Below are 14,646 nucleotides of genomic sequence, written 5' to 3'. Positions count from 1 at the left end.
GTTGGTAGAGAGAACTAATGGCACAGAAAAGCTAAGACTTAGGAAAACAATGGAAGAGACAGGCAGGACATGGTTAGACTGTATAGAATTAGTTAAGATGTGCATGAGGATTACTCCAACAGAGAACGGTCTGACTCTTTGAGATTATATATGGTAGAGTATTAAGAGTTTTAGTTTTCTGTAGCGATGATAGAAAAGCAGAAGAGAGAACACATTAGCAGATTGGATGCTTAAAATGTTTAACAGAAGAACTGTCTAACAAACGAGTATGTTTTTTAGAGAGACACACACTCACTCGAACACACACACATTCTCACATGCATACACACACACACACACACATTCTTGCACATGCATACAGATGTTTACACTTACACATACATAATGCCTTGTCTTAGACCCATTTGGGGGTTTTACGGTGGGAGGTGCTTTTGCTGTGATGTGTATTGTGTGAACTGTTTTCCCAATAAAAGGCAGCAAGCGGAGGCCGTCGTCGGGGTCATTTTGCGGTAGGATTCAGAGTGCTTTCTGAGACACCGGTTGGGGCCTCCCTTGCTAGCAAGTAACCTCAGACACCTCCAGTTATGTAACACAGCATCTTCTCCTCCACAGCCTCCTGCTGAACAACCAATCAAGTTCCTCAACTCTGAGTGACATCACAGCTCCAAGAAAGGGCCTTAATTAATGAACCATGTGTGTGAGAGAGAGCGAGAGTGAGCTGCCTGGTTGCTGTGGTGATTGCAGTCACCTTGCAATGTCCCATAATGCACCTGTGACTGTGAGAGACGACAAACCGGTCATGTTTACTGGTCACATTTTCCCATCCTAATGTCACATGACATCACGTCATCTGATGGGAACCAATCTGCTGGTTCCCATCAGCAGATTGTTGTGTGTTCTGTGGTTCAGGCAGACGGGACTCAAACTACCAACCTGACAGCTGAGAGGCTTCAACGTTAAATGGCAGAGGTTGGAAGCTGAATCAGCGTTACCTCAGCAATTTGGCAGCTGCCATATTGGTTTTTCCAGCAGGATGTTGTTTGGTCATGTCAGCACCTCTACAGCACCAAAGAGGACACGAAATGTATACTCAGCTTGTTTCCACCCTGGAGCCCTCCTCTAACGAACGAGTATGTTTTTAGAGCATGTTTAGTGGCATCTTGTGGCAGTATAGAACGTGATGTCACTGGGTTTGCTGGCTGTTTTCTGCTAAGAGACTTTCATTGGTTTAACTAGTGACAGATCACTGAGTGGAAAACAAGGAGTCCAAAAAGAGAGTGTGTGTTTTAGGGGTCACTTTTGCCCAGCTGTTGGCTGCAGCAGCAACTTCATGTTAAAAACATCGATATAGGGTCCACCCTCACTCTCTTTATCTATGGTTAGCAGTCAGTCAGGTTCTTCATTGCTGGTTAGCTGCACTGAACCAGGAGAATTCAGCTAATAGCTGTAATGTTCAGTTTTATAAAGCTTTCTGAATGAGGGCTGTGGGGAGGAGAGCTGTTTCGGTCATGTGACCGGTGCAGTCTGACACTCCTTATCAGGTCGGTGCACCGAGCGAGCGGCACAGTCCGCTGATGTCCTTAGGATGCGATTGCTGCAAAAAATTGTTCCCCCAACACGTGTTCTGTCCTTCCATCCTGCACTTAATTCCTTCCTTTCCTCTTTGTCTTGAATAAAGCATACATGGTGGTGGGATGGCGGTTGCCGGGTAACGGTCCTGGTGGAGCCATCACTCAGAGGAACGAGGAGACCATGAACACTGCTGTTTAAAAGCTGCCAGCGGCCTTTTGTTCAGACACAAAACTTTATTTAACATGCAACTCCTCACACTGTGCAGCAGCTGAATGGAGGCAGTGATGTCATCACCACCAAAAGAAGGAGTGGGGATCAAACAGTTTCCTGTCTGGGAGGATGTTCACGTGTTATCGATCAGGCTGATAGTTGATCAGCTGCTGGGGTGATCGGCCCTTTAAAGCTCACCACAGTAAATCAGTCAGCTATGTTTCCTTTCTTTGTGAGGTGTTCACTGACCCGTTGATGCGCATGAAGTACCCTGTTCTTTTTTAACATCTTCAGCCAATGGCAGGAAGTGGAGGCTGTGGAGGGCTGTGATTGGCTGCCGGGAGGAGTAGGGTGAGCTCGCGTCAAGGCTGCTGTCAGCTGACAACCCTGTAAGTACGGAGATACTAGGATTTCCTCCGAGTGAACGATGGCGAAGCAAAAAGAGACAGCAGGGAGATACGAGGTTTCCTGACCACAAAGAAGCCCCCCCCCCCAACACCACCACCACAACCACCACACACACACTCACTTACACACTCCTCCTCCTCCTTCATTTGCCCTTGTTGTCTCTTTCTGTTCGGTCATGAATAAATGACAATGGTCTGTGTGTGTCTATATGTGTGTGTGTGTGTGTGTGTGTGTGTGTGTGTGTCTTGTGGTGTGTGGTGGTTGGGCATACTGCAGCCTCTCAACATGCTGATGGAGGATGGGGGAGGGGCATCAAGCTCTGAAAATGGATGAGGACAGGTGGGGGAGGAGCAGAAGATCTGGTTTGTATTCAGCTCTCACCACCTGATCCTGCTGATGCTGTCAGCATGGAACACCACACACACTCACAAACACACAATGTTGGGGTTCTGCAGGTTCATGGTCCTGGACTCAGGTATGCTGCCTTCTACGATGCCTTCTCTCTACTTCCTGTGTAAGATCACATGATTTAAGTCTGACAGACCTCAGCACCCCCACAGAGTTTACCAACCGGTGTGAACCCTTTCACCCCATCCCTGTTACCATGGAGACGGGCATCATGGTGTGCAGTGCCTCCTCCCCTGCAGCAAGTTCAAGTCATTATTTATACAGGACAACACTGAGAACCCGACTCTGCCTTCAGCCTCAACCCATACTGCCCAGGAAGAACCTTTGACATAGAACCAGAACTTCAAACAAAGAACCAGAACCTAAATAAAGAACTAGAACACAGAGACATAACTTTAAGCAAAGAAGCAGAACATTAAATAAAGAACCATAACAAAGAACCATAACCATAACCTAAATAAAGAACCAGAACCTCAAACAAAGAACCTGAATCTAAATAAAGAACCAGAACCAGAACACAGAGAGCAATAACTTCAAACAAAGAACCAGAACCTAAATAAAGTAGCACAACACAGAGAACCATAACTTTAAACAAAGAACCAGAACATTAAACAAAGAACCAGAACACAGAGAACCAGAACTTTAAACAAATAACTAGAACCTAAATAAAGAACCAAAACCAGAACACAAAGAACCAGAACACAGAGAACTATCATCTTTATGATGAAGAACACCTCTGCAGGACTGTAGAGACCGCTCACAATTACAGTAAGTGATGTTTCCTTAGCCTGACCAAACAGCAACAAAGTTGTACTGTCTAAATTGATGGTGATGATGATAATGTGATGATGGTGGTAATGATGATGCCTTGTGATGACGGTGATGATGATGATTGTGATGATGATGTGATGAAGATGATGATGCTGTTGTGATGATGATGATGATAGAATAGAATAATATAGAATAGCTCTTTATTGTCATTGTACATGTACAATAGTTTAGCGCCATCTTGTGACAGTGCAGAACGTGACGTCACTGGGTTTGTTGGCCGTTTTCTGCTAAGAGACTTTCGTTGGTTTATGTTAGCTAACTAGTGACAGATCACTGAGTGAAAAACAAGGAGACCAAAAAGAGAACGTGCGTTTGGGGGACGCACATATACACATGAAAGATGGTGAGCTAAACTCACACCTGCTGAGTCCTGACAGGCCTGGCTCAAAGGAACTGTAGCAGGATGGGGACAAAGAGAGAGAGGGGAGGGGTGGGGTGGGGTTGAGAAACAACCACGTGACCCTCGGCGGGTCTGTGCCCAATGGAATGAATGGACTGTAAATAGGAGCCAATGAGGATCTGGGGGCGGGTATAAAAGGCTGCGAGCCGCTTTAATCCGCAGCAGCATCACGGACCCGCTCCAGAGCCGCATCCCGCACACCGAACCACAGGTATGAGCATCCGAGCCGACCAATCACAGCACAGCACATTCATACAGCCGTGCATTAGGGCAAGAGGAATGAGTCGTAAGGGGCGCGCGGTCAGAGGGAGATGGAGGGTTAAAAAACAAAGAAACAAACACACGCACGGGGAGGCTGCTGCAGACTGTGTGTGTGTGTGTCTTTGTGTGTGTGCGCGCGCGCTAGCGACCTTGCGCTCCGTCCTGCGTGCAGGTGTTGCGCAGTCAGCATCGCCCGCGCGCACAAAGCTTCTTTACCGTGGTGGTATTTACGGTCAGCTGATTCATCTGCAGGACTGCTGCTGTGCGCCCGCAGCTTCAACAACAGCCTCCAAATATCATACAATTCCTCCCGAACCGGTGCAGCCGGAGACTGCAGCTCTGCCTGTGCACATTAAGCAGTCTAACCTTCAAACAGTGCGCGCATGCTCCGCCTCATTTTGACGGCTTTTTGGAGCTGATGACGTCACTCAGCCCTGCAGAGTTCTAGCCAGTCAGAACCGGTCCGATTCAGTCGATTCTGTGCGCGCAGTGAGGCGCTCAAGGTGACCGCGGCCTTAATGATCTGGAGCGAACCATACCGAGCCAGGATCCTGTCTGCACTCTGCATAAATACAGCCAATGGAAAGTAACAGAGTACTTTTACTGCAATTGTGAGAGTTACAGTAAAGATCAGAAGCTCATCAATCCAATCAGGTTGTTGATAATTTATAACCTGATTGGCTGGTTTGAGGCGTTTCTAAAAGTTTGCAGAAAAAAAAAAATCTGATGTCGCAAAGATTTTTGCTGAGTCAGCATCTGAGTTTTTTGCCTTTTGACTTTGCTTCATCAGCGACTGACCAATCAGAGCTAAGGCAGTTTTATCAATCATTTTAATTGATCAGTAAATTGTGTCACATACACATTTTTTGTAATGATTATTTAGGTTTGCTTAGGAATTAAAGACATGTCTTCATCACATTTCCATTTTAATTGTGATGTTTTCATAAGAATCAATATAAATGTGATCACATGACCATAAAACCCACAAAAAGTGGCCTCAGTGGGAAGAGTCTGACCCAGCACCCTCAGACCAGGTTTGTGGAGAAAATGGGCCTTTTTATTGGCCTTTCCTCTCAAAAACAATCAAGTGTATTTCATTGAGTCAACGTTTTACTAGCAGCATCATGTACATGAATACATGAATATTCAGACATTCAAATCACATCCAGAAATCTTCCAGAGGTTATCAAATGCATGCCTGAGTTTCTTCATCTTTGTGACCAGCCTCCTTTTACTGACTGAACTTTAGTGTAAAAGTTTTACTGTCAGTACAAATTTAGCAATAACTTGTTTAGGAAAGTGCTGTAAGCGATCGGTTTCTGTGTCTGAGATAGATTAACGTGCAAATACAAAAACTGTTTGATGCTGTAATGCTGTGTTATTGAACACTTTGACTGTAACCGATGGCTTTGCGGCAGGCGAGCAGCCCGGACGTCATCATGCCTTTTGGAAACACCCACAACAAGTTGAAGCTGAAGTACACGGCGGAGCAGGAGTACCCTGACCTCAGCCAGCACAACAACCACATGGCCAAGGTGCTCACGTCCGAAATGTACGCCAACCTAAGGGACAAGGAGACGTCCAGCGGATTCACCCTGGACGATGTCATCCAGACTGGCGTTGACAACCCAGGTAACCCCTCCCACAGTCAGCATTAAGAGCTCAAACTCTATTCTTGAACTCAAACAAAGGTAACAAGTTCTAAACCAGATAACTTTATCATCAATGCCAGGTAGACACTCCTTCATCAAATGGTCACACATAAATGGCTCCCTAAAAACTGTGTACCTTCCAACACAATTCAACCTTCAGAAGAACCAGGTACCCCATTCCCAAAGCACCATCCTCCTCCTTAAACAGCCCCTTACCAAGGTGCTGGTAACTCCTCCCAAAATAAGACAAATCTCCTCCAGACCAGCTAATTGTGCCAAGGCGACTGATTTGGCATATATGTTAACACCTCCCTAAAACCTGACCAAATAAACAACTAAACAACTCCACCCTTAGACACTTGGACCATGTTCCATTTCTCCAAAACATCCTTCAGACCCTTGATCCACCTCCTTGTCCAAGTAACTCTTCCTCAAAGTAAGACAACTTCAGCCTAGTCCAATAACCTTCAGAATAGGAACCAAGCCTCTATCCGATGCTTGTCCGGCTCTTACATAAGCCAGTTAAGCCTTCACCAGACATGTAACTTTGCGTGTTTGTCACCTTCACATTGAGAGATTCTGTTAATAATAAACTCTTTAATTGGATAGACTCATTAGATCAAGGTAATTTTTGGTCTATAATTCCCACCCAAGGGCAGGACCTTCAGTCCAACCACCTGATCCTCCTCTTCTAATCCTCCTTAGTTCATTTAGCTCCTCTTAGTGTGTTAAAGACCATAACACACTATCCTACAAGGAAATTGTGAAACAGACCAAACAAACCCATTGGCACAGTCCGTCATGTTTAGGTTTTCTCTCTGAAGTCAAAAGTCATTTTAAGGCCCATAGATGTTGGCTGTGACAAGGGGAAGTGACTGTCCGTCCTTTCCCCTTACAGGTCATCCGTTTATCATGACTGTGGGCTGTGTGGCCGGAGACGAGGAGACGTATGAAGTGTTTAAAGACCTGTTGGATCCAGTGATCGAAGACCGCCATGGAGGATACAAACCAACAGACAAACACAAGACGGACCTGAACCCTGACAACCTCCAGGTAAATGATAAACTCACCTGAAGCCAGTTCAAACACATCTCATTATTTGTGGAATTCATGACCAGAGCCTCAGGCGGAAAAAAACATTCAGGACAAACCGATTTAAATACAATCATTACGGTACATACACTTAATGTCAAGGACAGGTGAACACACCTGTTACAGAAGATATGCTCATTCAGATGTAATGCTCTAATCTCAGAGCTGTCCTGGAGCTATTTCAAACAGACAAACCAAACACGAAAGGATTCACGCCAAAAACCAATCACAGCATTGTCAAAACTTTGTATTCACATGAAATTGTCGGAGTTGGCAGCATATTCATAATCACTAACATGGACAGGTGTAGGGCTGCATAATTCTGAGGAATTTAAAATCCAATTCAGACTGAAAGCCACAGCCTCAGCATCACTGCCCATCAGCAGGACAGAGCTCTGGAGACAGTTTTATTCTTTCAGCTGCAGCTTTATTGGCATTAAACTGTCAGGCAGTAATAACCTAAATTCAAACTTGTGAGTTGCTGAAAGGTTTAACATCAGGTCTGGAATGAATCTGTTTCAGCATGCAGAGGAGGCAGCTGCTCCCTGAGCTCATCACAGGTAAAACTACCAACCTGGACCATCAGCACACAGGAGTCTGAGATCTTTGAGCATTGGTGATGCTATTTTCCACAGATTATTATTCACTAGGGTACTGAATTCTTGCATGTGATGTGTTTAGCCCAGACATGAATTCCTACCCAACAACAGGTGACTCTTAAACTCTTTATTGGCTGCAAGGCTCAATGATTTGGTTTTGGTGTGTCAGCTGAGGGTGGTGGTGACCTCTGAAGGGTGGGCAGTGATGGACTCTGACCCTCTTGTTCTTGTGTCTCCTTTGTGTTTCAGGGTGGAGATGATCTGGATCCAAACTATGTGCTCAGCTCTCGGGTTCGCACAGGACGCAGCATTCGTGGCTTCTGTCTGCCGCCACACTGCAGCCGTGGAGAGCGACGCACTATTGAGAACCTCTCCATTGAAAGTACGAGGTCACTTCCTGTATCTTCTGCCGCATGCAGCATCATCACTCTGCCCCCTGCCTGCAGACTGCTGTATTATACCTCACTGTCAGCACTTCTACTGTAGATCACTGTCATTCTTCGCTCATTGAAGCTAAAGTATGTCTTTCAGTCAAAGTTATGTTCCTAGCAGAGCCTGACCTTCTGACCTGAAAGTTCAGGTTTGTCCCTCCTTCTTAAACCAAAATGTCACTAAAACCTTCATGTAAAGAAAAATGCTGAAGCATACTGTAGTGTGTTTTTTAGAGATCTGATCTGCTCCAAATAACAGAGATTTTTAATTAACACTAATCTAAAAACTGTTTCATGATTGGAAACTACGTGTAAACCTGAACTTAACAAAACAAACAAAATATATGCACATAGATTGTTTTGGTTTTTGTTTTAACAAGCTTGAGCTCAAGATCGAGTTTTTTTTTTTTGTTTGTTTTTTTAAAGCGTTTAGCGCCATTATGTAACTGACCTGAGGAAAAAGCTGGAGAACGAACGGAAACAGACCTTTAACTCATTTAAAATGCAGCATTTACAGACTCGAGCATCTGACTGAAACTCAACACTTCCTGTTTTGTTTGTTCAGCTTTGGGAAGGACGTAAAGAAAAGGTCAGACTCAGAGAGGGAGCGTCTGTCTGAGCATTTCAGAGCAGCGTCCATCACACTGATGCTGATGTCAGTTTTAGAGTAAAATGAGAACAAACGGATTCTAAATCAGGTTTTTATAGTTTGTTAAATTCACTTTGAGTTTAAACTGTGGTGGTGCGTTTAGGGACCGTCTGATGCAGCAGTTTCTTGTGGTCCTGCTGAGGTAGGTGAGGTACAAACTCTCGTCAGTCAGGCTTCATTCAGCTGGGTCTGCAGCTGAAGAGGATAAGTCTTTATTTAGATACTTCCCATGATGCCTCATTGAGTGTGTCAGTGAACGCAGCAGCAGATCAAACTGTTACATAACCCTGAGCTGAGAGCCGTCCTGCTGAGACTGCTAATGAGACCGACAGCTTGCCATTTAAAGCCTGTCTTTCATATTCAAATGCGTCTGAGCCAGGCTGTACCGGTTAAAGCCGGCAGATCTGAGACTCTGCTGCCCCCTGCTGTCTGAGCCAGTTCCACACCTGCTTTTAAAGACCTCAGGAACCAGGAGACGTTTAACTGAGCCATTCTAAGACCCACAGAAATACGGGTCTCAGAATGATCATGTGATCTCTGTATGATTTCCTCAGCTGTCAGGCCGACTCCTGACCACCTAAACCACATGTGTCGAACTCCAGACCTCGAGGGCCGGTGTCCTGCAGGTTTTAGATGTGTCCTTGATTCAACACAGCTGATTTAAATTGCTAAATGACCTCCTCAACATTTCTTGAAGTTCTGCAGAGGCCTGGTAACGAGCTAATCATTTTATTCAGGTGTATTGACCCAGGGTGAGATCTAAAACCTGCAGGACACCGGCCCTCGAGGCCTGGAGTCCGCCACCCCTGACCTAAACAGTTCAGGCTGCTCCGGTATCTCTGCATCAAAGTGTGAGGAACTGGTACTCTGTTTTCCTGTAGAAAGTCAAGACACTCATCAGAGTAACGATGACTTTTTTATAGGTAACGTTTAGGTATGATGGGTAAAAATAAAATGTAATTAATGATAGATTCTGGCTCGAAACTTCATATGATTTGATATCTAAAAGGGGGTGAAATCTAAAGGGGGGTGAAACTTCCTGGTCACCTTTAGTGAAATAATTAAACCTTTAATTTGCTTTTATTTTGAAAGTCAATACCTGTCCCATTAAAAGTGATTCTGTGAAACAGCTCCATCTAGTTCAATTGACACCACTTCCTGTTTGCTCACCTGTCATCCTGAAGTAGGGTTTATGTGTACCTCTGACCTTTGACCTACTGTGTGGTGGCTGCAGCTCTGGCCTCCTTGGAAGGAGACCTGAAGGGGAAGTACTATGCTCTGAAGAATATGACCGAGGAGGAGCAGCAGCAACTCATTGATGACCACTTCCTGTTTGATAAGCCTGTGTCCCCGCTGCTGCTGGCGTCCGGCATGGCCCGCGATTGGCCCGACGGCCGTGGCATCTGGTCAGTATGTAACCCTACAAGTGAGGTCGGGGTGGAGGTGCAGAGGTGGTGGGGGGGGGGTATAATGAAGTATTGGTTTGGAAAAATATGACTCCAAAGCCAGAAATTGATTGAAATTAACCTGATTCTAACAGAATGAAGAAATGCTGAGAGAGAATAAACTTTGAGCTAGAGTGTCTCAAATATGTCCTTTTTCTGAACAAACACCAGTATAAAAATAACTGTAATGAGAGACAGAATAAAAAAAATAACCGAGTCGAGGTCAAAGTTCAGAACAAAAAATACTGACTCAGAATGGAAGATTCATACATTCATAAAAACAGATGTAGGTGTAATAAAAAAGGTGAGTCTGATTGAACAGAGGTAAATGTTGGAAAGATTAATAAAAAAAAGTGACCAGAAATAATCAGTTCAAAGATGAGGAATAAACATCAGTTTGCTCATGGAATAAAAAAATCGCAGCAGTCCTTGGTCATAGTGTCAAGCTCACTGAACATCCACCCGACCACCACATCCACCCCTGTAGACAGCTTCATGTTCAGCAGGACTCAAAAATCAAAACAAGATTTTTACTGTTGTTTGTTTTGTTTGTTTTTTCCACAGTGCACCTTTAAATTTAGACAGAAAAATTGGGTATTGAACATCATCTGACCTGCTCTGGAAACTTCAGGTTTCTGCAGCTTATTTTCAAATCAACCAGTGCTGAACAAGTGCCTCTTAAAAACATGATAATTTAATATATCTAATAAATACATAAGTCTTTATTTTTTTTAATTTTATTGAAAAAGTGATAAACAAGTCTCAATTTAAGCTGTATTAAAGCCAGGTCATAGCATTTGTATTAAACACTGATTTAAAAGCAGATTTGAAGCAGCAGGAACCCATTGAAAGCTTTCAAATCTTCAACCTAGAGCAACTGGTTATATGAACCGGCTGATCTTAAAGGAACGTGAAACTATCAAAGAGACTGCTGGGAGTTTGAACGATTGGTCTACAGTGTTAAAGTGAAAAGGTGGGTGTCATCTGCATAGTGAATTAAAAGGGATGAGATGGGGAGCCATGCTTTCTGAAGCAAGTAGAATGAAAAAGAGCAGGACCCAGAATGGATCCAAGAGGGACTGGGTCAAAGACAACCAGAGAAGCATCCTTCCAAAGTTTTTTAGTATTTGGTATTTTAGAGCAGCTGAATGTGAAAATGTCAAACCTGTTTCCAAACAGTGGTGTTCTGTGGTAGAGTAGCACCTCCTATTCCTGTTCCAACACACAGTGGTGTTTTTGTGTAGATTTTCTGTCTTACCCTATCTAAAAATTTCATTTCAATAAAACTTTATTGATCCTTAAGGTTGGCCCTGAAGGAAATTGGGTTAAGGCTGCTGACCTTTGCCACCGCCATCTTACCCTTCTGACCATACATGCATTACAGAAACATCACATGGGGAAGACAGGTCTGAGAGGTATAGCAATGGAAAATGCACAACATAAGGAAAGACGAGGAGAACAGAAGAACTCCCCCTAGACTGAGCTCCAGCAGTAAGATCACTTTGAGAACAGAAAAAAACACCTCAGCACATAGCACATGAATCATCACATCTCACAACATAGAAGACATAAGCTTCGATGGCGTTTGGAGGGGGTGGGGGGTGAGTGTAGGTCTGTGTCAGTGTACATGTGACCATCGAGTATCTGGCAGCAAACGTCTCTGCAGGACAATCAGGCTCTCCCAAGCCCAGGAGTTGTCGGTTTCATTAAGATAAGATAAGAGATAAGATAAAACTTTATTAATCTCTCGGGTGGGTTCCTCTGGGAAATTTGGTAAGGGACCGGTTGATCAAATCAGCATGGCATCTTCACCTGTCCTCCCTGCAATTTCCTGCTCATTGTGTCAGATGTTTAGTTACTCCTCAGCCCCCTTTAGCAGTAATGATACTTGTAAAAAATGTAGCCTATTTGCAGCTCTGGAGGCCAGGATCACTGAATTGGAGACTCTGTTTCGCACCCTTGAAAAACCCATAGCTAGTCAGGCCACTGTAACCGGTGCAGCCAAAATTAGCATAGGCCCCGCTAGCTGTCCCCTAGCAGACTGCCTCAAGCAGCCAGGGAAACAGGATGGCTTGGTGATGGTGAAGAGGAAGCATAGTCTTAAGAAGAAGCCCCAGGTACACCACCAACCTGTTCATGTGTCTAACTGCTTCCTCCTCACTCGGCAACACACCCGTCAGGGATGAAACCCTGGAAACTGGCGATTCTGTTCTGAGACGTGTGAAGCTAGAGACACCGGCAACCAAAGTCAGTTGTTTTCCAGGGGCCAGAGCAGGCGACATTGAGGGAAATTTAAAACTGCTGGCTAAGGGTAAACGTAAATTCAGTAAAATTGTAATTCACGTCGGCAGTAATGACATAGAGTTACGTCAATCGAAAGTCACTAAAATCAATATTGAATTGGTGTGTAACTTAGTCTGACATTGTTTTGGCAATGTAGTTTTATCTGGTCCCCTCCCCAGTCAGGCCAGGAGTGACGTGTTTAGCTGCATGTTCTCTTTAAATTGCTGGCTGTCTGAATGGTGTCCAAAAAGTGATGTGGGCTGTATAGACCTTGATGGCCTCTAATTTTCTACTTCTAAATTCAGATAAAACTGAAGTTATTGTATATGGCCCTAAAAATCTTAGAAATATGGTATCTAACCAGATTCTTACTCTGTATTCATTACCTTGTCATTGGAGTAATCTTTGACCAGGACATGTCCTTCAATGCACATATTAAACAAATATGTAAGACAGCTTTCTTCCATTTGCAAAATATCTCTAAAATTAGAAATATCCTGTCTCAGAGTGACGCTGAAAAACTAGTTCATGCATTTATTACTTCTAGGCTGGACTACTGTAATTCATTGTTATCAGGATGTCCTAAAAACTCCCTGAAAAGCCTTCAGTTAATCAAAAATCCTGCAGCAAGAGTACTGACAGGGACTAGAGAGCATATTTCTCCCATATTGGCTTCCCCTCATTGGCTCCCTGTTAAATCCAGAATTGGATTTAAAATCATGCTCCTCGCATAAAAGGTCTTGAATAATCAGGCCCCGTCTTATCTTAATGACCTTATAGTACCATATCACCCCATTAGAGCACTTTGCTCTCACACTGCAGGCTTAATTTGTTGTTCCTAGAGTATTTAAAAGTAGACCGGGAGGCATAGCCTCCAGTTTTCAGGCCCCTCTTCTGTGGAACCAGCTTCCAGATTAGATTCAAGAGACAGACACCATCTCTACTTTTAAGATTAGGCTTAAAACTTTCCTCTTTGCTAAAGCATATAGTTAGGGCTGGATGAAGTGACCCTGAATCCTCCCTCGCGAGAGAGATATGATGCACTAGGCAAGTGGGGTGTGACTAATGCCAATGGATGCTAATTATGCTCAGGAGGATATTATAAGAAATGGTGTCAAATGCTGCACTAAGATCGAGAAGGATGAGGATGGTTAAAAGACCAGAGTCAGCTGCCATCAGAAGGTCATAAGTAATCCTTAACAAAGCAGTTTCTGTATCATGATTGGGGTGGAAACCAGACTGAAATTTTTCATAGAGATTATGGTCATTGAGGTATGAGTGAAGCTGGGTGGCAACAACTTTCTCAAGGATTTTCAAAATAAAGGTGAGGTTTGATACAGGGCAGAGATTATCAAAATTATTGGGATCTGCACCAGACTTTTTGAGAATTGGAGTGAAAGAAGCAGTTTTCAAGGATGGAAGAATAACGCCTTACTCACCTGCAGGCACAATGACAATAAGACATTCCTGGTTTGGGTGAACGAGGAGGATCATCTGCGTGTCATCAGCATGCAGAAAGGAGGAAACATGAGGGAGGTGTTCACCCGCTTCTGCACTGGCCTCACCAAGGTCAGCACGCCACTTCCTATTTCCCTCACCCCATAGTGTCACACCTGAAGCTGTCTAACCTGTCTCACCTCTCTCTCTGGCAGATCGAGGAACTGTTTAAGGAGCGAGGTCATGAATTCATGTGGAACGAGCACCTGGGCTACATCCTCACCTGCCCGTCCAACCTGGGCACCGGCCTGCGAGCTGGCGTCCACGTCAAGCTGCCAAACGTGAGCAAGCACGAGAAGTTCGGCGAGATCTTGAAGAGGCTGCGGCTGCAGAAGCGAGGAACAGGTAGGAGCACGCACAGCAGACGGGAAGGAACACCTGTCCCTCTCTGTCTCATTCATCACTTCCTGTCTGTGTCTAAGGTGGTGTGGACACTGCAGCAGTGGGTGGAGTCTTTGACATCTCCAACGCGGACCGCCTGGGTTTCTCAGAGGTGGAGCTGGTGCAAATGGTGGTGGATGGCGTTAACCTGCTGGTGGAGATGGAGAAGCGGCTGGAGGCCGGAGAGAGCATCGATGACATGATGCCTGAACAGAAGTGACCTGTTTCACTGTAACCTCTAGCCCCACCCCCTGATCCTCACCTATCACCCCTTCCCCTCACTATAACCAATCAGAAACCGTCCTGATGCTGTGGGACGTTTAGAGCCGTTCAGTTAGACCTCAGTCTTCCAACATGTGAAGGGTTTTCTACTTCCTGTCTCACCTGTTGGACTCACCTAACACCTGGAATCTCTAATAAAGTCTCTGTGGCCCAAACTATCACAGCTGCTGCTCACCTGTCTTCATTCACACACACACCTTCTCACAGTCCACACCTACGTGACGGTCACCGACCAATCACATCCG

At 44.7% G+C, this 14,646-nt stretch overlaps 1 protein-coding gene and 1 pseudogene across 1 annotated transcript; both read left to right on the top strand.

Moving 5' to 3' along the window:
* Nucleotides 1–3,974: 3,974 nt before the first annotated feature.
* LOC102782142 (creatine kinase B-type) lies at nt 3,975–14,559 on the top strand. Its single transcript, XM_006793405.2, has 8 exons — nt 3,975–4,040; nt 5,509–5,722; nt 6,641–6,795; nt 7,683–7,815; nt 9,748–9,919; nt 13,687–13,810; nt 13,894–14,083; nt 14,161–14,559. The coding sequence occupies exons 2-8, from the start codon at nt 5,530–5,532 to the stop codon at nt 14,337–14,339; spliced, it is 1,146 nt and encodes a 381-aa protein (XP_006793468.1). The 5' UTR covers nt 3,975–4,040; nt 5,509–5,529; the 3' UTR covers nt 14,340–14,559.
* LOC148098529 (uncharacterized) lies at nt 9,943–13,678 on the top strand (annotated as a pseudogene).
* Nucleotides 14,560–14,646: the final 87 nt, after the last annotated feature.

Source organism: Neolamprologus brichardi, chromosome 15 (genome assembly GCF_056152115.1).
Source record: "Neolamprologus brichardi isolate AB-2024 chromosome 15, ASM5615211v1, whole genome shotgun sequence".
Classification (NCBI taxonomy): domain Eukaryota; kingdom Metazoa; phylum Chordata; class Actinopteri; order Cichliformes; family Cichlidae; genus Neolamprologus; species Neolamprologus brichardi.
The sequence above is the reverse complement of the archived record's forward strand: the minus strand, read 5'-3'. Positions and strand labels throughout refer to the sequence as shown.